Below are 24,982 nucleotides of genomic sequence, written 5' to 3' on the forward strand. Positions count from 1 at the left end.
CATTCCTCAACTTTCTTAGTCTCGTTTGCCACTTGTGTCAGCTTTTTTGAAACATGTTGCATTTATCAAATTCCAAATGAGCGAATATTTGCAAAAAATACCAACGTTTTCCTTTTCGAACGTTTAGCATCTTGTCTTTGCAGTCTATTCAATTGAATATAAATTGAAAAGGATTTTCAAATCATTGTATTCTGTTTTTATTTACGATTTACACACAGTGCAAACTTCACTGGTTTTGGGTTTTGGAATTTGTCGACATGTCTGAAACAAATAAATCATAACCAAAGCCATACATCCATATATCCAATACTTCTGAACTGTCAGCTGACAATTACAGGCATGTAGACGCTTCAAGAGGGCGTGTCTTTAAGCTGCTCTGAGGTTTGACCAATTGACCAATCAAAACAGAGAAGGCGTGGTCAGGGAGAAGGCTGCTAAATGTTGAATCTTTTATGGAGTATTTTATTTCTCCAATGTGATTTTAAAAAAGAAAAGGGTGTCATGAAACACCTTTAATGAATTGCGTTGAGGTCAAATCAGATCATAAAAACAAGACAGGAGTCAGAATAATCAGAACTAGTTTATGATTTCAAAGTGCTGAACAGAAAATCCAGTGAACCAAAAGAGAATGAAAAAGTCAAACAGGAAACTCAAACCAAAAAAGGACATTAAAAAAAAGAAAAAAACTGCAACTTTTTCTTTGTTTTTTGTTTGTTTCTCTTCTTTTTGAAAACAATGCACAAGTCGTACCACCATATTTAAAAAAAGCTAAAAACACTTCAAAATATTAGTTTTTATATATTTATATATTTATATATCTATAGAATTTGCTTTTTTTCTGTTTTTTTTTATTTTTTTAATATCACTGCTGCCGTGAGTGTGTGAGGGTTTTTTTTTGTAGGGGGTTTGAGACACATGAGGCGAGCTGGTCTTTGACCGCTTTAAAACACACCATGCAGAAGATGCTGGCTTCTCTAAGCGTTCACACACACACACACGCACACACACGTACGCACGCACGCACGCACACACACACACACACACACACACACACACACACACACACACACACACACACACACACACACACACACACACAACAGAACTAGAAAAAGACTGCGGAATGTTTGGCCCGTGTATCTATGTTGTCGAGCACCCTGCCCTGTGGGTGTGTGTCGGTGCTTCTCGTCTTTTGGAGGGTGTAAGTGCTTCACAAGCCTCTTTCTGTCTCCTATGATCTCAATATCCTCCTGAGAACCAGCGTCCTCTGCAGAGGACATTTCCTTTTGCTCTATTTCTTTAGTCAAACTTACAATGAAAAATCTGTTATGCAAAAAAATATAAACAAATGTCCACTGCAGTCGACACTGGTTCTCAGGAGCATAGACGAGGCGCCATAAAATTGAGCAACATTTAAAAAAAAGCCGTTCAAGTCTGAGTGAGCAGTCATCAATCGTTAGTGCACCAGTTTTCTCTTCTAAAGCATTCTTTCTTCTCTCTTCCACAGCTAGACTGACAATGTCAGACAAATCATTTAGAGTTTGAAATGAAACCACTCCTTAAGCTTCCTAGGATAAGAAAGCAGTCAAAAATTGCACTTGGAATCAAACAACTCGCTTCCTGCGTTATTGAAATGCGTCGACGCTGACATGTGTCTGCAATGCTCCTGTCATGACTCTAAAAAATGTCCGCCCGCCAGCGAAGCAGGCCAGTGTACATCTAAACAGGACTGCCACACAGCAAAAAGTCAGACGTGGCAGAGCATTTTTTTCTGTGTCTCTTTACATGCTCGTCCTGTTGGCATCTCATAGCAAACTGAGTCTGTCCTCGCCACCCGTCTGCCATTAGTAAGGCACAGTGTCCAGAAACCTGTCAATCAAAGGCGGAGGTGGCACCAGGTCCTCCAGCTTCAGGTAGAAGATCCTCTGAAGACCCTGAGTCCTCTGGGAGCGCAGCTCCGCCCTTAAACCCAGAATACGACTCAGGCCGGGGGCCGCCTTTGACGACGACGAGGGTCCGCAGCCCAGGTGGTCTCTGAGACAGCAGCTCACTTTGTTCTGAAGCTCCTCCACACGCTTGGAATCTTTCAGGCCAGGGACTTGCTCTGTGGAGGACAGGAAATTATTCAGCCGATAGCAAACACTTGATAAGAAAAACACGCATTCATTAGAATAAACAACAAATGTGAGGGAATGCACATGATATTTTGGTTGTAAAAAAAGAACATCCTACAGCTAAAACAAGATTTCAAGCAGGTCACATACCATTACAAAAATGGCAATAATGACAAGGCTGTAATTTTCCAACTTCTTCTTAACTCCCATTAATCCACATTAAAACGAGCTAAGCTTTCAATAGAAGGTTTTTTTTTTTGCTTTTTTTTTTCTCCTATTATCCTATTTGTATTGTATTTCTTCATCACTACTCAAAATATATATTTATTGTATTATAGTCTGTTTAAATTACCCCACTGTTTTTGCATTAAATAAATAAAAAAACAACCACTTAAAATAAAAACTGCATTTTTGTTCTGGAATTTCAACAATCCTTATGTGGGACAAGAGCACAGATGTCTTTCTTTTTTCTGTGAATTCTGAATTGTAAGAAGGAACTGCCAGCAAGAGGCAGCTAACAATGCAGTTAATGGGGATTCACTTATTTCACTAATAAAACCCTCAGAAACCACCAACAATGCTTTATTTACATGCTGTGACCTGCATATCAACAAAGTCAGTTATAGCGACATTGTTATTGTAGAAAACAACACAGAGGAAATACTTTTCTGGATATTATAAACAGGGTCCCAATCACCAATTTCAGGGGATGGAGGACTTTTTGCTCTAAAACTATGTCTTTATTTGCTAGTTTAATAGATATTTTCAGTCTATCAAAACTAATTTCTAAAAAAACATATATATATAATTATATATATATATAAATGTCAACAATATGACTTTATAATTCATTAAAATTATCTTAAAAAAAAACAAGACTTCTTCAAAGAATAACTTTTTTTTCTTGAAAAAGTATGGACTTAAAAGGATCTAAAATAAAATAAACACAATTATTATTATTATTTTTTTAAAAGTCTCAGAATTCTAAAAAAAATGCTTGAAATAAAATATATAGTAAAAAAAAACTGCTTGCACGAGGCGGCTAACAAGGCAGTTAAAGGGAAGTTATACTTTTTTTTCCTAAAAAGCCATCTAAAACATCCCAAAAAACGCCACCAATAGCACGGTTAGCACGGTGATCATTCCGTGACTTGCACATTAACCAACATCAACATTGTTTATGCAAGAGCTAACTCAGAGGAACTACTTTTCTGGATATCATGAACAGGGTTCCAATCACCAATTTCAGGGGGTGGAGGACTTTTTGCTCTAAAACTATGTCTTTATTTGCTAATAACTAATTTAACAAATATTTTTACTCTACCAAAACAAATTTCTAAAAAAACATATATATATATATATATATATATATATATAAAAATATATATATTTGTTTTAATACCGATATCGATCATTTCTGTTATTACCTTTTAAAGCATTATCAGACATCTCTAGTTCTGGATGATCATATGTCTGAAAGTAGTTGTTGTTGGCTCTTGCGAAGTCTGCACAACTACTGGTAGCAAACACAGAACATGATCTCCATGTTATTCATTTTGACAGAAGTAGCGTTAGTTGCTGTGCGCTCTATGAAATCTGTGCACTGAGGAAAGAAGTTAGGGTCATGCTTAAAATGACCAAAATTCTGTACACGTTGTTGGATTTTTTTCGAGGACTTCACAGGTGAAATAGGTGAATCCCAATTACTTGCATTGTTAGACGCTGCTTGCTTGCAAAGTCACCATGTAAAATTGCTAATGCTAATCGGTAGCATGTCTATGGCAAATCCAAAGCAAACTAGCATCGAGCTAACGCATTTTGAAAAGCAGATTCTCCTTGCACTTTTTAGCGCCTTGTTTTTGCTGTTTTGGTATGGGAAAACTGCAACATTACCTGGGGGCACGCCGGCTGAGTCTGCTCTGAGTGTTTTACTGCTTGTTTCAATGTTGAGCCGGTGCTGAGTCTGCCACCGGACGTGACGTCAAGTGCAAGAAAAGTATCGGAATATGGCACTGTTTGATTTAACGTGAATCGATACGCACTACTACCGCCGGACCTCAGTCGGTACCTATGAAAACACCGACTTCTGTACCTATCCTTAGCGTTATGTGGGGTGTGCATGCATGCTCAGAGCATGAGGGCGGGATAAAATACTTACAAAACTTTGGAAAGTTAGCGTCCCCTAGCAGCCACGTAAAGTTTGCAAACAGTCACAATAATGTCGAACATGTCCAACTGAATAGTTCCGCGATTCCTCAACTAAACAGCCCATAGAATGAGATCTTCTTATGATAAAACATAATGTTTATTTATTTAACTCGGGGGTCAGCAACTTGCGGCTTTACAGCAGCACGTGGCTCTTTAGCGCTGTCCTAGTGGCTCCCTGGGGACTGTTTCAAAAATGTGTGAAAATGGAAAAAGATGAGGAAAAATAAATACATTTTGTTTTAATATAGTTTCTGTAAGAGGACAATCATAACACAAACATTCCTAATTGTTAGAAATCCCACTCTTTATTCGCTTCACTGATGAGAGTATATGGCAAGCACCGTTTTGTCGTACTAATTTTGGCGGTCCTTGAACTCAACGTGGTTTGTTCACACACACACAACTTTCTCCAATGCTGCCACAGAAAGACGTGTTTTATGCCACTGCTTTTTCGTCTCATTTTGTCCACCAAACATTTTATACTGGGCTTCACGTTGGCAGAGGGGTTAGTGGGTCTGCCTCAGAATACGAAGGTCCTGAGTAGTCTTGGGTTCAATCCCGGGCTCGGTATCTTTCTGTGTGGAGTTTGCATGTCCTCCCCGTGACTGCGTGGGTTCCCTACGGGTACTCCGGCTTCCTCCCACCTCAAAGACATGCACCTGGGGATAGGTTGATTGGCAACACTAAATTGGCCCTAGTGTGTGAATGTGAGTGTGAATGTTGTCTGTCTATCTGTGTTGGCGCTGCGATGAGGTGGCGACTTGTCCAGGGTGTACACCGACTTCCGCCCGATTGTAGCTGAGATAGGCGCCAGCGCCCCCCCGAAACCCCAAAGTGAATACACGGTAGAAAATGGATGGATGGACATTTTATACTGTGTAGGAATGCACAAAGGTGAGCTTTGTTGGTGTTATTGACTTGTGTGGAGTGCTTATCAGGCATATTTGGTCACTGCATGAATGCAAGCTAATCGATGCTAACAAGCTATTTAGACTAGCTGTACATACATATTGCATCATTATGCCTTGTTTGTATGTCTCATGACAAATTATCTGCTTGTACTATTGGCTGCATTTCTGATAGTTGTTTGTGCGCCATGTTGTTCTAGACCACAGCAAACATTACCCAACTTGCAAAGATTGTCATAAATCCATTAGAAGAAGACAGCCTGCCATTTCCTTTAACTTGGACACACACATCTATACCTTTGCCCATTCTAAGACAATAATTTCCAGGAGTTATTTCACCCTCTGATAAGATTTACTAATGTTTTCCAATGTTGTAAAAATGTGTAGAATAAATATTAAAATGTCAACATTTCTGTGAGCAAAAATTTGCGTCAGCCTGCGACACTTTGTCATTTTGATAGTTGACTAATAGACACCTAAAGACTTTTAATTTTTTGCAGCTCCAGGCATATTTTATTTTGTATTTTTTGGGGGCAATATGGCTCTTTCAACAATTTGGCTTGCCGACCCCTGATCTTAAGATAGATAGATAGAGAGATAGATAGTACTTTATTGATTCTTTAAGGAGAGTTCCTTCAAGAAAATAAAGAATTAACATTATAGAGTTTGTATAAAAAATGACCAAAAACGGCTACTTCCAATTGTAACTGCCCAATTGATCCAAATCCACGTACAGCCCGAGGGCCGGATCAGGCCCGCAAACAGGATTTATTCGGCCCGGGGGATGAGTTTGCTAAGTATAAAAATGTACATGAAATTTTTGAATGAATAAACAGCTGTTGTAAATGTGTCCACTGGATCTGCCAATAGCAATTATTTGTATCTTTGAAGATGATGCTACATATGTACAAAATAAACCACATGATTCCCTCTTACATGTGTGTAAGAGGGAATGTGTGCTGTGGGTACGAGTTGTTTTTTCCCTTGGCCTCAGTCTGGACACCCTCTCCAGGGGCCCAGGCTTACACCGATCACCCACCCCCCCACACCCTCCTGTTTACCTGTATCTCACTTTTCATTAAGGGGTGCCGAAAGTTGGCAGACCCGTCAGCGATCCTGTTCTGTTTCCCTGTAATGTTGGATCCTATTCCGTCTCCCTGTAATGTTTGTCTGATCTTGAATGGAATTGTGCTGAAAATGTTTATTTCCCCTCAATGATTAATAAAGTAGCGTATTTTTCGGATTATACATCGCAGTTTTTTTCATAGTTTGGCCGGGGGTGCGACTTATACTCAGAAGCAACTTATGCATGAAATTATTAACATATTACCGTAGAATATCAAATAGTATTATTTAGCTCATTCACGTAAGAGACTAGACGTATAAGATTTCATCGGATTTAGAAATTAGGAGTGACGGATTGTTTGGTAAACGTATAGCATGTTCTATATGTTCTAGTTATTTGAATGACTCTTACCATAATATATTACGTTAACATACCAGGCACCTTCTCAGTTGGTTATTTATGCGTCATATAACGTAGACTGATTCAGCCTGTTGTTCACTATTCTTTATTTATTTTAAATTGCCTTCCAAATGTCTATTCTTGGTGTTGGGTTTTATTAAATAAATGTCCCCAAAAAATGCGACTTATATACATTTTTTTCCTTCTTTATTATGCATTTTCGGCAGGTGCGACTTATACTCCGGAGCGATTTATACTCCAAAAAACATGGTATTTTTGATTCTGATTGTGGTAGAAAATGGATAGATGGATGAATGGATGTTTCTGATTCTGATGTTAGCACATCCGTCGAGGAAAATGATCAAACTACATAAATAACATCCTGTTATTTGATTTGGATAAAAAAAAAATATCTTGATAGATTGAAAATTGACAAAACAATGAGTTGACTGATAAACATTATCATACAATTTAATTCGGAAAATATAAATAACAACAAATAAATTATTAACCGCAAGATGTAAGTGTAAAAAAAACAACAACAACAACAATATTATGATTTGTACATTTGGGCTTGTACCATTTTGAAACAAAGAAAACAATCGGAAGTTGTCTTTATTTTGATGTTATCGTGCCGTGATTTTACCAGTCCAGCCCACTTGGGGGTACATTTTTCTCCATGTGGCCCCCGATCTAAAATGTATTCGACAGCCCTGATGTAGAGCCTGTGTGAACGACCCCAACTTTCCAGTACATTTCCAGTCGACAAATCGGCATGAAAAGTTTTTGCAAATTTCCAGCGAATATTCCGTTGCTTCTGCAGCCACCATTGGCTTGTTGAGCAGAAAGAGCAATTGCAACGTCTTCTTCCATTGAATTGCACCTCATTAGCCTGTATGGCTTAAGTTCTTAACAGGCTTTAAGTTGTCTCACTCACTACAGATCAATACACAGCCTAACCTAATAAGCCCACTGCACACAATGGATACATAGAGACGTTCACTTGCACACACACACACACACACACACACACACACACACACACACACACACACACACACACACACACACACACACACACACACACACACACACACACACACACACACACACACACACACACACACACACACACACACTTGCTCGCTACAATTGAAGACACGGGCAAAGACAAAAGTGCTCGACAATTAGCTGATTATTCGGCCCTGTGAGCCGCCAAATGAGATTAGAGGCACACGCGCGCATGCACACAAACACACTGCTGCCCATAGCAACTCCAGCGGCACCCGAACGGGGCTTAATGTGACACTAAGTCATTCTGCTGAGCACAGGGTGTACACCCACAACACACACACACTGACATACACACACCCGGGCCCTGCAGGGAGGCCGCGGCCGGGACCACTTTGAGATATCCATTATGTGAAGCCTATTTATTGTTTGTTTATGTGGCTCTTTTGTTTGTCGCTCACTCCAGCCTTCCTTTCAACGTGCCTTTCAGACCTCTTACTTACTAACCCGCCCCGGTAGTGAGGGGAGGAATCGATGGCCGCCTTTCTACGAGGGCCACTCTGCAGTGGTCGATGGCCTGGTTGCTCTGGCGGTGCGCTTGTGTGCGCTAGCGAGGTGGCACTGAGACACCAGCGCAGAGCGCAGCGCCGTGGTGGGCTGGTCGATGAGGCGCAGAGTTAAGTGCTCCCCCAGAGAGATGAGCTTGTGTTGGGGGGCTTTAGAGAGAGGAAACCAAGGCGCCGGTGGAGGTAAAGAAATTCAGCAACGACGAGGGGAGGATTTCACGCGTCACACATTTATGTTCAGACTGGCTTAGGATATTTCCGTGGATGTCACCTTTTACACTGAAATTTGGGGCATTTAAGGACATTTTCCTATTCACTGCATTTCTACTAACGACCATCATTATAATCCATAAAGTAGTCAATTAGAGCAGTACCACCACCTCAGAAAACACTTGGCTCTGCAATTGCCACCATAATGACCACCATTAAAATACAGAAGCATAGTAGGCCTAAGTATTCATTAAACAAGGCAGACTTCATTTTTTCTTGAAAAAAAAAGAACATCTATAAAAATTAGATTTTTTTTTTAAAGTTTGACTTTGAATTTTTTTTTTAAAAACTCAGATAATTTTTTTTCCTACAAAATATATGACTTATTTCTTAAAGGCCTACTGAAATTAGATGTTCTTATTCAAACGGGGATAGCAGGTCCATTCTATGTGTCATACTTGATCATTTCGCGATATTGCCATATTTTTGCTGAAAGGATTTAGTAGAGAACATCCACGATAAAGTTCACAACTTTCGGTGCTAAGAGAAAAGCCCTGCCTCTACTGGAAGTCGCAGTCGATGACGTCACATGTTGAGGGCTCCTCACATCTTCACATTGTTTTTAATGGGAGCCTCCAACAAAAACAGCTATTCGGACCGAGAAAACGTCAATTTCCCCATTAATTTGAGCGAGGATGAAAGATTCGTGTTTGAGGACATTGATAGCAACGGACTAGAAAAAACAAAACAAAAAAAAACGCGATTGCATTGGGACGGATTCAGATGTTTTTAGAGACATTTACTAGGACAATTCTGGGAAATCCCTTATCTTTCTATTGTGTTGCTAGTGTTTTAGTGAGTTTAACAGTACCTGATAGTCGTAGGTGTGTGTCCACGGGTGTGTTGACCTGCAATGTCTCAGGGAAGTCGACGGCAGATTTATGGCCGGCACAAGCTCAGCTGATCTCCGGTAAGAAGCGACTTTTTACCACAATTTTCTCACCGAAACCTGCTGGTTGACATGTAGCCGGGATCCATGTTCGCTCTGATCCATAGTAAAGTTTCACCTCCGTGAATTTTAAACAAGGAATCACCGTGTGTTTGTGTGGCTAAAGGCTAAAGCTTCCCAACTCCATCTTTCTACTTTGACTTCTCCAATATTAATTGAACAAATTGCAAAGGATTCAGCAACACAGATCTTCAAAATACTGTGTAATTATGCCGTTAAAGCAGACGACTTTTAGCTGTGCGTGTGCTCATATTTCCTAACAGCCCGTGACGTCAAGCGTACACGTCATTATTACGCGACGTTTTCAAGAAAAAACTCCCGGGAAATTTAAAATTGCAATTTAGTAAACTAAAAAGGCCGTATTGGCATGTGTTGCAATGTTAATATTTCATCATTGATATATAAACTACCAGACTGCGTGGTGGGTAGTAGTGGGTTTCAGTAGGCCTTTAATGCTTTTACACAAATAAATTGATAATGTGGTAAAATGTTTTTTTTCCCCTTTTCCAATGCGACTTATAGATTTTAGCGTGATATGAGGACAAATTTAAAGCCCAGTAGGCCTAAATATCCATTAAAATGAGGCAGAGTTTTTATTCAACAAGAATATTTTTGGCAACTGTAATGTTACACACTGTTTGAACAGTAACACTGTGTTTGAATATTTTAACAAGTGATTACTTGGCGCTTGGTATGTGTACCACAGTTTGAGAATCATTGGCTTAGACAATATGCAAGACTGTCCTCTATTATAATTATAAGTGTGGGCTCCATTTGTATTCAAATGACCAAATATGGTCCTTTGTCCAATAAAGGACAAAATTACCTAAACTAAGCATTTATTTGTCCAGCAACAGAAGATCATAAAAAGGGTTGCTCATAAAAAATATTGTTTTTCTTCCAAAAAAAGATATCTTTATTTTTGGCCACTGTATTGTTACACACTCTTTGAACAGTAAAACTGTGTTTGAATATTTTAGCAAGTGATTATTTGGCGTTTGATATGTGTACCACAGTTTGAGCATCACTGGCTTAGAGAATATGCAAGACTGTCGTCTATTAAAATTATAAATGTGGGCTCCATTTTAACTCAAATGACCAAATATGGTTCTTTGTCCAATAAAGGACAAAATGACCTAAACTAAGCATTGATTTGTCCAGCAACAGAAGATCATTAAAAAGTTGCAATCTCAAATTTCAGAGATTGTAGGACTGCTCTTAAAAAATATTTATTTTCTACCGAAAAAGGTATGTTCAACATTTTTGGGGTAAAAAATCTGACTTTATATCTCTTAATACATATATATTTCCTGATGGAAAAATGTTTTTCTTGCCTGGAATAGGTTTTCCCTCAAAAATAAATAACATTTTAGTACAAAAGAAACAAACTTTCAAAACTTAAAACATTTTTTAAATTTTTTAAAATTATTTAAATAAAAAAAATTCTGAAATAAAAGAAAAAAAAAACAATTCTGAAAAATTTAAGATTTGTTTTTGTTTGAATTCTTGAACTAAAAAAACGATATTCTAAAAAAAAATGTGACTTGATGCATTTTTTTTCTTGAAAAAGTAAAAAAAAAAATCTTAAAAATCTTAATGCTTATTTACAAACTTGTTAATGTCTGTTTTTTTTCCCCCCCTTTTTCATTGTGACTTATTGATTTTAGCGTGATATGAAGACAAATATAAAGCTGTTGGGAACAGTGATTTTATTTGTGTGCTATACTTTTTGTCCACACTTATGCATTTTGGGATTTGATTATGACTTTTATGATGAGCTTTCAAATAATATTATGTTTACAATAGGCAAAACTATCCAAACAAATGTGGCATAAGTACTGTGCAAATAGTTTGTGTTCATCTCTATCTTTGGATGGGACTAAAACTCACCCTTATCCAGATCCTCACCAAAAAAATTAAGGCTTTCTTTTCTTGGTCTCTGTAGTTTTTGTACCAACTGAATATATGCCCTATGTTTTTTTTACTGTTACTGTCAACACGACTGCTGTGCACATTTTGCTTGCACAGCAAATTTAACACGGACCATGACTGTGTGAAATCCCATCCGATTCCTTTGTAACGTGTTACACTTAACCCCATTTTATTGTTTATTATTTTGGCCATTCACTCTCTGATAGACGGCACACTTCCTGTTCTTCTATCTCGGTCATGCCTTTTCTGCTGCCTGTTTCACATGTCCACATTGATTAAAGGGGCAGGTGTGAAGCAGGTGCACCAGGTGCTGGTGGGTATCGGGTTCTTGTTAGCAGCAGCAGAGATGTGCTGCTAGAACACGTGTATATACCCTGAATGTATGTCTGTGAGTGCATGCATGCACCTGATCACCGTCACATTCAATCAGCCACACACACCTCGATAGTCCAGATAATCTTTGTTTACCTGTGAGCAGAACGAGCGCGGCCAGGCAGGCGAAGGCAGAGGCATCCAGGTTGAGGCTCTGGAGATGGTTGGAAAAGTCCCGAATGGAGTCGAGCCACTCTCCAAACCCACGAAGGCACTGGAACCTGTGCAGCACCAAACCGTTACAGAACACCAGTTTTTCCTCAGACAGCGTCGACCTGGCAAACAAGAGAAGAAATGCTTAGTTCAGGGCTCTCTCTTTTATTCATTTTTGTATGGCTCACTTTTTTTTATCATTCGGTTTTTGACAAAAATGTTCCGTTGTTATAGGGCCAAACATTACGCCTAACAAACTAGTGCCTGCATAAATAATGTGTACTTCTGTTCGAGGAGTACCACTGCAAAATAAGACATCATGGTGCAGTTGCCAGAATTCAATACACCACATGCTAGATGAGAAAATGAGATGCCAGGTGAGATAATGCAATGCTACATGCAAAAATGGGATACTTTATTAGAAAAGAAAATGCCAGATGAGTTGATGAGAAGCTCGTTGACAAAATTAAATGCTAAATGAGAGTATAAATTGCAAGATGAGAAGGTGAATTGCGAGATGAGAATATGAGATGTTTGATGAGAATATTCATGGCTAAATAAGATGCCAGATGAGATAATGCAATGCTAAATGTAAAAATGCGATACTTTATTAGAAAATAAAATGCCAGATGAGATGATGAGATGCTCGTTGACAAAATTAAATGCTAAATGAGAGTATAAATTGCAACATGAGAAGGTGAATTGCGAGATGACGATATGAGATGTTTGATGAGAATATACAATGCTAAAGGAGATGCCAGATGAGATAATGCAATGCTAGATGTAAAAATGCGATACTTTATTAGAAAATAAAATGCCAGATGAGTTGATGAGATTCTCGTTGACAAAATTAAATGCTAAATGAGAGTATAAATTGCAAGATGAGAAGGTGAATTGCGAGATTAGAATGTGAGATGTTTGATGAGAATATTCATGGCTAATGAGATGCCAGATAAGATAATGCAATGCTAGATGTAAAAATGCGATACTTTATTAGAAAATAAAATGCCAGATGAGATGCTCGTTGACAAAATTAAATGCTAAATGAGAGTATAAATTGCAAGATGAGAAGGTGAATTGCGAGATGAGAATATGAGATGTTTGATGAGAATATTCATGGCTAAATGAGATGCCAGATGAGATAATGCAATGCTAGATGTAAAAATGCGATACTTTATTAGAAAATAAAATGCCAGATGAGATGAGAGATGCTCGTTGACAAAATTAAATGCTAATTGAGAGTATAAATTGCAAGATGAGAAGGCGAATTGTGAGATGAGAATAAGATATGTTTGATGAGAAAGTGCAATGCTAAATGAGAACGTGAGGTGCCAGAGGAGAATATGCGATGCTGAATGAGTATATAAACGTTTGGGAACTGAGGAAACTAATTGTTGAAGCTTTGAAAGTGGAATTCTTTCCCATTCTTGTTTCATCTAGAGCTTCAGTCGTTCAACAGTCCGGGGTCTCCGCTGTCGTATTTTACGCTTCATAATGCGCCACACATTTTTGATGGGAGACAGATCTGGATTGCAGGCGGACCAGGAAACTCTTTTTTTACGTAACACTTGTCTTGCTGAAATAAGCAGGGGCGTCCATGATAACGTTGCTTGGATGACAACATATGTTGCTCCAAAACCTGTATGGACCTTTCAGCATTAATGGTGCCTTCACAGATGTGTATTAGTGCCCATGCTTTGGGCACTAATACACCCCCATACCATCCCGGATAACAATCCGAATGGTTATTTTCCTCTTTGTTCAGGAGGACACTACGTCCTCTGTTTCCAAATATAATTTGAAATGTGGACTCGTCAGACCACAGAACACCTTTCCACTTTGCATCAGTCCATCTTAGGTGAGCTCAGGCCCAGGCAAGCCGGCGGCGTTTCAGGATATTGTTGAAAAATGTGTTTGGCTTTGCATAGTAGAGTTTTAACTTGCACTTACAGATGTAGTGACCAACTGTAGTTACTGACAGTGGTTTTATGGAGTGTTTCTGAGCCCATGTGGTGATATCCTTTACACACTGATGTCGGTTTTTGATGCAGTACCGCCTGAGGGATCAAAATTCTGTAATATCATCGCTTACGTGCAGTGATTTCTCCAGATTCTCTGAATTTTTTGATGATTTTACTGACCGTAGATGGTAAAATCCCTAAATTCCTTGCAATAGCTCATTGAGAAATGTTATTTTAAAACTGTTTGACAATTTGCTTACAAAGTGGTGACCCTCACCCCATCCTTGTTTGTGAATTACTTAGCATTTCATGGAAGCAGCTTTTATACCCAATCATGGCACCCAACTCTTCCCAATTAGCCTGCACACCTGTGGGATGTTCCATATAAGTGTTTGATGAGCATTCCTCAACTTTATCAGTATTTATTGCCACCTTTCCCAACTTTTTTGTCATGTGTTGCTGGCATCAAATTCCAAAGTTAATGATTATTTGCAAAAAAAAAAAAAAGTTTATCAGTTTGAACATCAAATATGTTGTCTTTGTAGCATATTCAACTGAATATGGGTTGAAAATGATTTGCAAATCATTGTATTCTGTTTATATTTACATCTGACACAATTTACCATCTCATATGGAAACGGGGTTTGTAGAATTATCACTGCACAATAATGGAAGCTACAGTTTACATCTTAAACATCTAAAAAAATTATTTGGGAATGTCCGGCGGGCCAGATTGAAAAGCTCAACGGGCCGCATGTGGCCCCCGGGCTTTAAATTGCCCAGGTCGGGTCCAAACCTTTTGGAACAGATTACTCCTGAAAAGTGAGGAGCCAGCACATACAGTTTGGACACACATCAAACACCAAGTCAATGTCTTTTCAAACATCTTCTTCTGGCAAATGGAAGTGATCAAGAGGCATATCGCCTAAACGGGCTTGCTTTAAAGTACCTTGGCTTGGGCTGCTGCGTGCCATGGAAATATGTCTTAATGAGGAAATGAAAAAATGAAAAGGCTTCCTCTAACAACTGAGAAGCAAGCAGCAGAGATGGAGACACCGAGCATCATAAAATGGCCTTTATGAGTGCCTGACTAAACAGCATGCTCCCTTCCTATTAACAGCCTGAAATAACTAGACGCTGAAATAAAGGGAAGACAGATGGAAGAGCCGGGTTAAAAAAAAAGTGCTTAGTTGAGATCTCATAATATTTTTTTCAACATGCTGTAGTCTAAATAAGACATTTCTTTTCTACATTTTACTTTGTGATTTAATTTATAGCTATGGCTTAGGAAGCCTGATCCCTTTACTAGCACCTCCTTACTCATGGACATAACACTACCTGGCTGGATGACGACCATCATTTCCTACAGGACAGCTTGAAATTAAATGTAAGTTTTTGCTAAACGTCTTTAAAAAAAAATACCTGCAACTGTTTGCCAGTCAATTACAAACATGGAAACCGCAAGTTTGATCATTCTGTTTTAGGTCAGCAAGTAGGCTAACCTAGCATGTTGTTGCTGTTCAAATGTGAATGTAATGTTAGCACTGTAGCTAATGTAGAAATGCTTAATGTTATGTTGTTTTATGTCAGGGGTCCCCAAACTTTTTGACCCGGGGGCCGCATTGGGATAAAATAATTTGGCCGGGGGCCGGGCTGTGTATATATATATATATATATATATATATATATATATATATATATATATATATATATATATATATATATAAAAAGCCGCTGCTCCTCCACATCGAGAGGAGCCAGATGAGGTGGCTCGGGCATCTGGTCAGGTGTTTAGGGAGGTGTTTAGGGCACGTCCAATTGGTAGGAGGCCACGCGGAAGACCCAGGACACGATGGGAAGACTATGTCTCCCGGCTGGCCTGGGAACGCCTCTGGATACCCCGGGAAGAGCTAGACGAAGTGGCTGGGGGAAGAGAGGGAAGTCTGGGCTTCCCTGCTTAGGCTGCTGCCACCGTGACCCGACCTCTGATAAGCGGAAGAAGATGGATGGATGGATCGATGACTTAAATTTTCCAACGATAGGAAGGTTGAAAGTAAGAGTAAGGACAGTGCTGAGAATAAGAAGTGGATGATATTCATTGAATTAAAGAAAGAAATCATAAAAAAAAACATTATTGAGCGTATAGCTAGCTAACTTGGAAAGGTAGTTGGAGCGTAGCCCTGCTAGTCTGCACCATACTTTAATGCCAGTCAAGAATGCTATATAGCAGTGGGTATTTATCGATGCAAATATGTAAAAGCTCCTGATGGTGTGATTGACCGAGGAGCAGCTGGAAGGAGATACCGCAGAGGCCAATTCTGCAAATCAATATTATATAACTTTGTAAAACTACTGCGGTTGTTTGGAGTGTTTTCTGTTGTTTGATTTTTCACATCACATATGTATTTACAAGTTTGTTTCTCATGTGGAAATTGCGGATTTGCACCAATTAATTGATTTTGATTCATCTCAGTAGGGCGAGGTTGATTTGAGACGCAAGTACCACAGAAATAATGAAGTTAAGTTGAGGTACTACTGTTTTACGTTGAATCAGCAGAGTTACAGTGTAAATGCAGAAAGTGGACACAGAAGTGGACAAACATTAGCATTAAAGGCTACAGACACACAAAGCGGCCTGTTCCCAATCGACCTTAACAAAAACACTTTTTAAACTGTCTAATACTTGAACACACTTCTAACATAGACTTGTGGCGGAATAATAAGACATGGGCCCTTTAAATTCAGCGCATTCACGTAAAGAAATGGAAAAATAACCCCGCAGTGTGTCGCATTTCAAAGCAGACGCCAAACAATGCGCAGATGTGACGTGCTGGTACCCAAGCAGCCGTCTACAATCACGTTATATAAACAGCTGGATTTCTGCCATGCATTCCACTTCCCCCTGACGATGGGATCGCCACGGCAACCCACCCTTAACTACTGAAAGTGTTTGGTGACAGGGGTGCTTACAGCAACGGCGGGCCCAGGAAAATGGAGTAAATTTACTCTTACACACACACTCTGACGAACATACACACATAAGGTGGGAATGGGGTGGGGGGGTGGTCTGGGAGGCATTGAGTTCAACACGGGGTCAACGCGAGCAGGGTCGCACCGAGTATGAAACGGGGCTGCGTGGTGTGTGCATGAGTCCGGTGTTTGGGGGGGTGACTCACAGTCCCAGCCTGAGCTTTCCTTCCCTGCTGGAGCTGTGACGCCAGCGCCCATCGCCTACCCACCCTGCACCTGGACCGTCTAGGAGAGCAAAGTTGTACATCACCACCATGCTGGGGTGAGTAAGTGTGTCTGACTGTGTTGTTTTTTTGGCCCTAAAGACGACAGCCGGGACAAAAGGACGAGCTTGTCGGCCCGAGCCCCGCTTCTCTCCATAAATTGAAGCGGCCGCATGCCTTGCTGGAGCCGAGCGGTAACCCGGGGCGATGCTGAGGCGCAGACGGCCCTGGGGGAGTCGTAATGGCACCGCGAGACACACATACTCCCTGCGCTGGACGCTGCATGGTGACTTTATCTCGGATTGAGCATGAATGTCCTGCTAACATACATCTCAGCTGACTTGTCTGTTTTAGAGGGAATTGATCTTGTCAATTCACAGCACACACACACACGCACACACACACACAGCCCGCTTGTGCGTCACACATCCAGAAAAGTGGAACTCCGTGGGTGTAGCTGCTGTCATAGCCAGCGACTCCATTCATAATTCTCTTCATATAGCCAGTTACTCAGCTGCGCTCCTCCTACAGAGGAGATACAGCAACACACTTGGAGTACATGCTGTACTGTACATTACAGGCCAGCCTTTCAAAAAGCCTGCTTTCCTCTTACACTTGGAACATATGTTAACTCATTGATCGGGGGGGCAAAGGAACCATATTGGTAACTGCAGCAGACTTGTTTCTGCCTATTACAGAGAAAAATGTAACATATATGTATATATACACATACACACATATACACATATACGGAGTACCCTATTTTTCGGACTGTAAGTCACAGTTTTTTTCACAGTTTGGCCAGGGGTGCGACTTATACTCAGGAGCGACTTATGTGTGAAATTATTAACACATACTGTAAAATATCAAATAATATTATTTAGCTCATTCACGTAAGAGACTATACGTATAAGATTTCATGGGATTTAGCGATTAGGAGTGACAGATTGTTTGGTAAATGTATAGCATGTTCTATATGTTCTAGTTATTTGAATGACTCTTACCATAATATGTTACGTTAACATACCGGGCACCTTCTCAGTTGGTTATTTATGCGTCATATAACGTAAACTTATTCAGCCTGTTATTCACTATTCTTTATTTATTTTAAATTGCCTTTCAAATGTCTATTATTGGTGTTGGGTTTTATCAAATACATTTCCCCCCAAAATGCGACTTATATATGTTTTTTTCCTTCTTTATTATGCATTTTCGGCAGGTCCGATTTATACTCCGGAGCGACTTATACGCCGAAAAATACGGTAATCTTTTTTTTTTCTTGTATCTATTGCGATCTGCTGCTCAGATCTACACTATTTATTTTTCCATTTTGTATATTTCTCCGATTCCTTATTTCCTGTTTGCTTTGTCACCATGGTCACTCATCAGTCCACCTGCTAGTCTCGCCCCGCACACCTGCTACTAATTATTACCCTCCTATTTAAGCCAGCCTTTTCTGTTCATTCGGTCTGGGTTCATAGTTTGCTCTCACGCCACTGTACGTCTGGATTTTGATCATTTGCTTTCACGCAAGTATTTCTATTCTCGCTAGCTTCTCACGCTAAGTTACTTGTTTTTTCCAGTTTACATACTGATGATTTGTTTTCTCTTTTGTGCCAATGTGCCAATGTTTTTCTATTTTCACTTCCTAGTTTTCATACTAGCGTTTTTGGTTTGCCTTTTATTAGCTCCAGTATTTCTGTTCAGAGCTCCCTTTTTGTTAAATAAATATTTTAAGATCCTACCTTTGTTGTGTTCACGTCAACGCAACCTCGAGGGAATCGAACCTGGCACCACAATGCCCACCAGTCCTTACAGTATATATTTATATTAATTTTATTTTATTTCTGTTTATTATTATTATCAATAAATTATTTATTTTTTGCTTATTTAATTGATGTAATTGTAGATACTATTTTGTTTTTGTTTTTCTCTGTTTGTTTCTTTTTCTTTGTTTTGGGTGGGGGGTGTGGTATGATGGGTATATAAACAAAAAATACAGCTATATGATGTATGTGAATATGATTTAATGGATGGAAATGTCTGATGCTGGATGTCAATAAAAAAAAATAAAAAAAGGAAATGTAACAAACGAAAACAAACTCGGCTTCATGTTTTGTGTCAGGGGTTTTCAAACTGTTGGAGAACAGAATACTCCCTGGTGTATATTACCGGTAAACTAATGAAAGGACAACACAGTATGTGTGTGAGTGGTGTTAATCAGTAAATCTGTTGACTTGATCCTTTTTATTTTTTTGTAATTAATGGTGTACCCCGCCTTCCGCCCGATTGTAGCTGAGATAGGTGCCAGCGCCCCCCGCGACCCCAAAAGGGAATAAGCGGTAGAAAATGGATGGATGGATAATTGCTATAAATGCATTCCTGTTCATAAAATTTCACTCTGTGGCAACAAGCAGCCGAATAAGCTATGCGACATAAGGCCCTGTCTACATTAAGCCGGATAAATACAAAGGTCCTGAGTAGTCCTGAGTTCAATCCCGGGCTCAGGATCTTTTTTTTAATTTTTTTTTCACCAATGATTGTCACACACACACACTAGGTGTGGTGAAATGTATCCTCTGCATTTGACCCTTCCCCTTGTCCACCCCCTGGGAGGTAAGGGGAGCAGTGGGCAGCAGCTGTGCCGAGCCCGGGAATCATTTTTGGTGATTTAACCCCCAATTCCAACCGTTGATGCGGAGTGCCGAGCAGGAAGGTAATGGGTCCCATTTTTTATAGTCTTTGGTATGACTCGGCCAAAGTTTGAACTCACGACCCACTGATCTCAGGGCGGACACTCTAACCACTAAGCCACTGAGTAGGCGGTGTGGAGTTTGCATGTTCTCCCCGTGACTGCGTGGGTGCCCTCCGGGTACTCCGGTTTCCTCCCTCCTCCAAAGACATGCACCTGGGGGTAGGCTGATTGGCAACACTAGTGTGGGCCTGGGCAATTATTTAGACTCGGGGGCCAAATTTAAAGGAAAAATGTGTCTGGGGGCCGGTTTTAGGAACACTAATACAAAACCTCACAATATTGTCTGATTGAATGCTAAAGACCGCCTTAAAAAACGGAATGGAAAAAAAACATTTTTTTACTGGATGAGACACCCAGAATGTACATGTGAATAACGAATGTGGGATTTACAATATTAACTCTGTATGATAAAACACTGAATATTGACAACATCCATCCATTTTCTACCGCTTATTACCTTTGGGGTTGCGGGGGGCGCTGGTGCCTATCTCAGCTACAATCGGGCGGAAGGCGGCATACACCCTGGACAAGTCACCACCTCATCGCAAGGCCAACACAGATAGACAGACAACATTCACACTCACATTCACACACTAGGGCCAATTTAGTGAATTCAAGGCATACTTTGTCAACAGCCATACAGGTCACACTGAGGGTGGAATTATAAACAACTTTAACACTGTTACATATATGCCGCACAATGTGAAACCACAACAAACAAGAATGACAAACACATTTCGGGAGAACATCCGCACCGTAACACAACATAAATACAACAGAACAAATACCCAGTTTCCCTTGCAGCACTAACTCTTCCAGGATGCTACAATATACACCTCTCGCTACCCCGTACCCTGTCCCCCCCTACACCGCCCACCTCAACAGGGAGAGCGTGTCCCAAATTCCAAGCTGCTGTTTAGAGGCATCCACCCATCCATCCCTTAACTACCTTTTGGGGTCGCGGGGGGTGCTGGAGCCTATCTCAGCTGCATTCAGGCGAAAGGCGGGGTGCACCCTGGACAAGTCGCCACCTCATCACAGAGCCAACACAGATAGACAGACAACATTCACACTCACATTCACACACTAGGGCCAATTTAGTGTTGCCAATCAATGCACTTTGTGACTTCAATTGTAAATATGGCAGTTCCATGTTGGCATTTTATTTCCATAACTTGAGTTGATTTATTTTTGAAAACATTGTTACATTGTTTAATGCATCCAGCGGGGCATCACAGCGAAATTAGACATGATAATGTGTTAATTCCACGACTGTATATATCGGTATCGGTTGATATCGGAATCGGTAATTAAGAGTAATGATCGGAATATCCGATATCTGAAAAAAAGCCATTATCGGACCTCCCTAATTATTTGGTATAATAATTATGATGAAACTTTTTCAAAACACCCCTACTGCCTAGTAGGGGTGTTTTGAACATCATTGTGAGTGTAGTGGTTCACATAGCTGGATTTCATGCGTTTGATTTTCACTTTCGGGCATAGTCTGCTGGGATGGGCTCTAGCCAGCAGGAACGGATGGATGCTTGCCAGTAATTCAAGTAAATAAATATGACGATGTGTGCATCTTCCTCACCTATGAGCCAATCGCAATACAAACAGCTCCAAGAAGGCGGAATCTATTAGCAGGTTCTGATCGTCCCGCAGGAGCTCGGAGAACCCCGGCAGTCGGTCGGCCCAGCACCGCGTGGACTCCATCGAAATGGTGAGGAGCCGGTAGAAAAGGTGGATCTGCTCGGCGTCCGAGGAAGAGGACGGGGGGTCGGCAGCACTGAACTGGCGGACGCAGAGAAGAAGAAATAAGGACAGATAAGGATCTTCTGACCGAATACATTTTTCCGTCCCAGGAAAGCTACCTGGCTGTAGTCAAGGTCATGGGGGGTGCAGTGGGAATAAGCCCGTAGCAGAGCGGAGACCAGGCTGAGGGGCGGGGACGGAGGGGCCACCTCTGTCTGCAGGGGGCTTTTTGGTTTGGAGGGCAAACGACCACGACGCCCCTTCAAGCTATCGGTGCGCACCACTGTGGAAACACAACATGCACGCGTGAATAATAGCACAAATGAAGCTGTGCCCTAAAAGACCAGAGGTGTTGTCAGTATCTCCCAGCAGTGAGTGGAAGCATGCTGCACAACATTCCCACACCAGAGGTGATCAGCCAGCAGGTGGCACTGGAGTTGTGAAAGACAGGTGTGGGTGTTTGCACCTTGTCCTGTGGGAGTAATGCATGCTGTCAAATGAGGCAGAAACATAAGACTCCATCTTGGTTTCTTCCGGTGTTAACTCCCTTGTGGGCTTCTAGTCTACATTGTCTTTTTAAGTCTGTGTTTTTTCCTCACCGAGGTTGCCTTAAAGCAGGGGTCGGGAACCTTTTTGGCTTAGAGAGCCATGAAAGCCAAATATTTTAAAATGTATTTCCTTGAGAGCCATATAATATTTTTCAGACCAACATTTTTAAAGTAAAATAAGTGTCTTATTCTTTTTAATAAGATTTTTATTCTGAAGCTAACCAATAATAAATAAAACACTTCTTACCATTAATGCGACTTCATGAACAGGTATGGTAGAAAACGGTTCGATGGATTAAAATACATGAGAATGTTTTATAGTTTGAATGTTATTTTTAACACTGTGATTATGTTAGAATGATTTTGTATATATTATCACACAACTTTTATGCTCAAGGGTCGTTGCTATAATTACTGTCAATTGTGCTGAAGTGGTATTTTTCTTTGTCAGTGTCTTAGTCCAGGAACGGCCTGCTAACTGCCAAAGCCGCCGTGATGCAGACAAAGTAAGAGCCAAGGCGATATCACCAGCCTCAACACATTTGCATTTTTGTATAATCATATATTTGTGTCTAACTGGAATTGTTGAGTTTACCCTCTTCCCTCAGCGACAGCTTCAGTGATGTAAAAAGGGACCTCCCCAAAAAATTGAGGAAACACGCGTGCTGGACTTTTAGAACGTAGTTTGGATCTTTAACTAGGATACAGCCCAAAACACGTGTTTTTTCATTAAGCTAAATTGAACTCTGTCTTTGCATGATTCCTTGCTTCTCGTCTGTTTAGTAGATGTCATCAGTGTTTGAACCCGACAGATTACCAGCGGGTATAATCATTTCTTATCGTGTTAAGCAATGTCAGCTAAGATTTATCTGAGAGCCAGATGCAGTCATCAAAAGAGCCGCAGCTGGCTCGAGAGCCATAGGTTCCCTACCCCAGCCTTAAAGCATCAAAGTCATATTTTTCATTACTAAATATCAAAATATTTGCTGCTTTAATGTCTTTAATGTCCTTTAAGTTCTTTGATGTTTGATGTTTCCCTCTTACACACTATGGCTATGAGTTGTTCTTTTCCCTTGGCCTCAGTCTGCACCCCCACTCCAGGGCCTAGGCTAAGACCGATTTTTTATTTTTTTATTTTATTTTAATCTTCTATCCCCCCCCCCCCTGTTTACCTGTATGTCATCTTTTTTGTAAGGGGCGCTGATAGCCGGCAGACCCGTCAGCGATCCTGTTCTGTCTCCCTGTAACGTTTGTCTGATCTTGAATGGGATTGTGCTGAAAATTGTAATTTTCCTGAAGGAACTCTCCTGACGGAATAAATAAAGTACTATCTAATCTAATCTAATAATTCATATAAAGTCTATAAAGTTTCACAGCTGAAAATGGCTTCCTGCCTAAACGGGCTCCTGGAGTATAAAAATCAGGGGTCAGCACTGTATGTGTGTCAGTATTGTTAGGCTGTTTTTTTTATATTATCAATTCGTACTTAATTAATAAACTTTTGCAGTGTGAAAACAACTGTCCCAATATAAATGGGCTGCCATAGTGCAGTCATCAAAGGTTGATACAGTATGTGTGTTACCAGTGTTATTGACAAAGTTTGGTGAAACTTTGTCACATGTGACAGCAACCAGCCCAATTCGCTATGCTGCCTAAACAGGCTGCCATCGTAAAATGATCAAAAGTTGACGTACCATGTGTGGTCGGGATGTTACTTTGTTTAGTCACTGCAATTTTCTTTTTATTATTAATAAGTTGTTTATAAATGTGTACTTTGTGGCAATATGCTATGCTGCCTAGACAGGCTGCCATCGTATAATGATCAAAAGTTGACGCACCTTGTGTGGTCGGGTTGTTACTTTATATAGTCACTGCAATTTTATTTTTGTTATTAATCATTAATAATTCATAGTTGTTTATAAACTTGTACTATGTGGCAATATGCTATGCTGCCTAAACAGGCCGCCATCGTATAATGATCAAAAGTTGACACAATTTGTGTGGTCATGTTGTTACTTTGTTTAGTCACTGCATGTTTCTTTTTACTATGAATCATTATTCATTCATATATTGTTTATAAAGTTGTACTATGTTGCAAAATGCTCTGCTGCTTAAACGGGCTGCCATAATATATTAATCAAAAGTCCACCCACTATGTGTATCAGTGCTGTGAAATTTGTATAATTGATGTGTGTTTGTTTATATTTCTTTCTTGTTTTTAAGTTTTATTATGGGGCAACAACCAGCCAAATACAATCTGGTGCCTAAATGACAAGATGTGTGTATCAGTGGTGTTAGTTTGTTTACTTGATGCATTTTCATTAATATTTCTTACTTTTTGTTAAAGTTTTATTATGGGGCAACAACCAGTCAAATACACCTTGCTGCCTAAACGGGATGCCATAATGTAGTAATCAAAAATTGATGGTACGTATATTAGTGGTGTAAATTTGTTTACTTGATGCGTTTTTATTACTGGCCAAATAGGTGTTGCTGCCTAAATGGGCTGTCATCGTACAATGTTCAAAAGTTGACACGATATGTGAATCAGTGGTAGTCATGTGTGTACCTGATGCCTGTTTATCATTATTTCATACTTGTTTATACAGTTTCATTACGGGGCCACAACCTGCCAAATACACTTTGCTGCCTAAACGGGCTGCTATAGTCTAGTAATTAAAAGTTGACACAATATGCGAGGTGTGGTTGTGGTGTTAGTTTGTTCATTTTAATAACTGTTTTATTACTAATTATTGTGAATTCATAATTATTCATAAAG

At 40.0% G+C, this 24,982-nt stretch overlaps 1 protein-coding gene across 2 annotated transcripts in view; it reads right to left on the minus strand.

Annotated features, from left to right (window-relative positions):
• Positions 1-567: 567 nt before the first annotated feature.
• The window catches only part of nr4a3 (nuclear receptor subfamily 4, group A, member 3), a 48,504-nt gene continuing 24,089 nt past the window's right edge, over positions 568-24,982 (minus strand). For both annotated transcript variants that reach the window (XM_061915699.1, XM_061915698.1), the window contains 4 exons: positions 21,775-21,938; positions 21,495-21,694; positions 11,892-12,070; positions 568-2,104 (listed from right to left, as the gene is read on the minus strand). In XM_061915699.1, coding sequence (XP_061771683.1) covers positions 1,845-2,104; positions 11,892-12,070; positions 21,495-21,694; positions 21,775-21,938 — 803 coding nt within the window. In that variant the 3' untranslated portion in view covers positions 568-1,844. The remainder of the gene's footprint in view (positions 2,105-11,891; positions 12,071-21,494; positions 21,695-21,774; positions 21,939-24,982) is intronic.

Source organism: Nerophis ophidion, linkage group LG11 (assembly GCF_033978795.1).
Source record: "Nerophis ophidion isolate RoL-2023_Sa linkage group LG11, RoL_Noph_v1.0, whole genome shotgun sequence".
Classification (NCBI taxonomy): domain Eukaryota; kingdom Metazoa; phylum Chordata; class Actinopteri; order Syngnathiformes; family Syngnathidae; genus Nerophis; species Nerophis ophidion.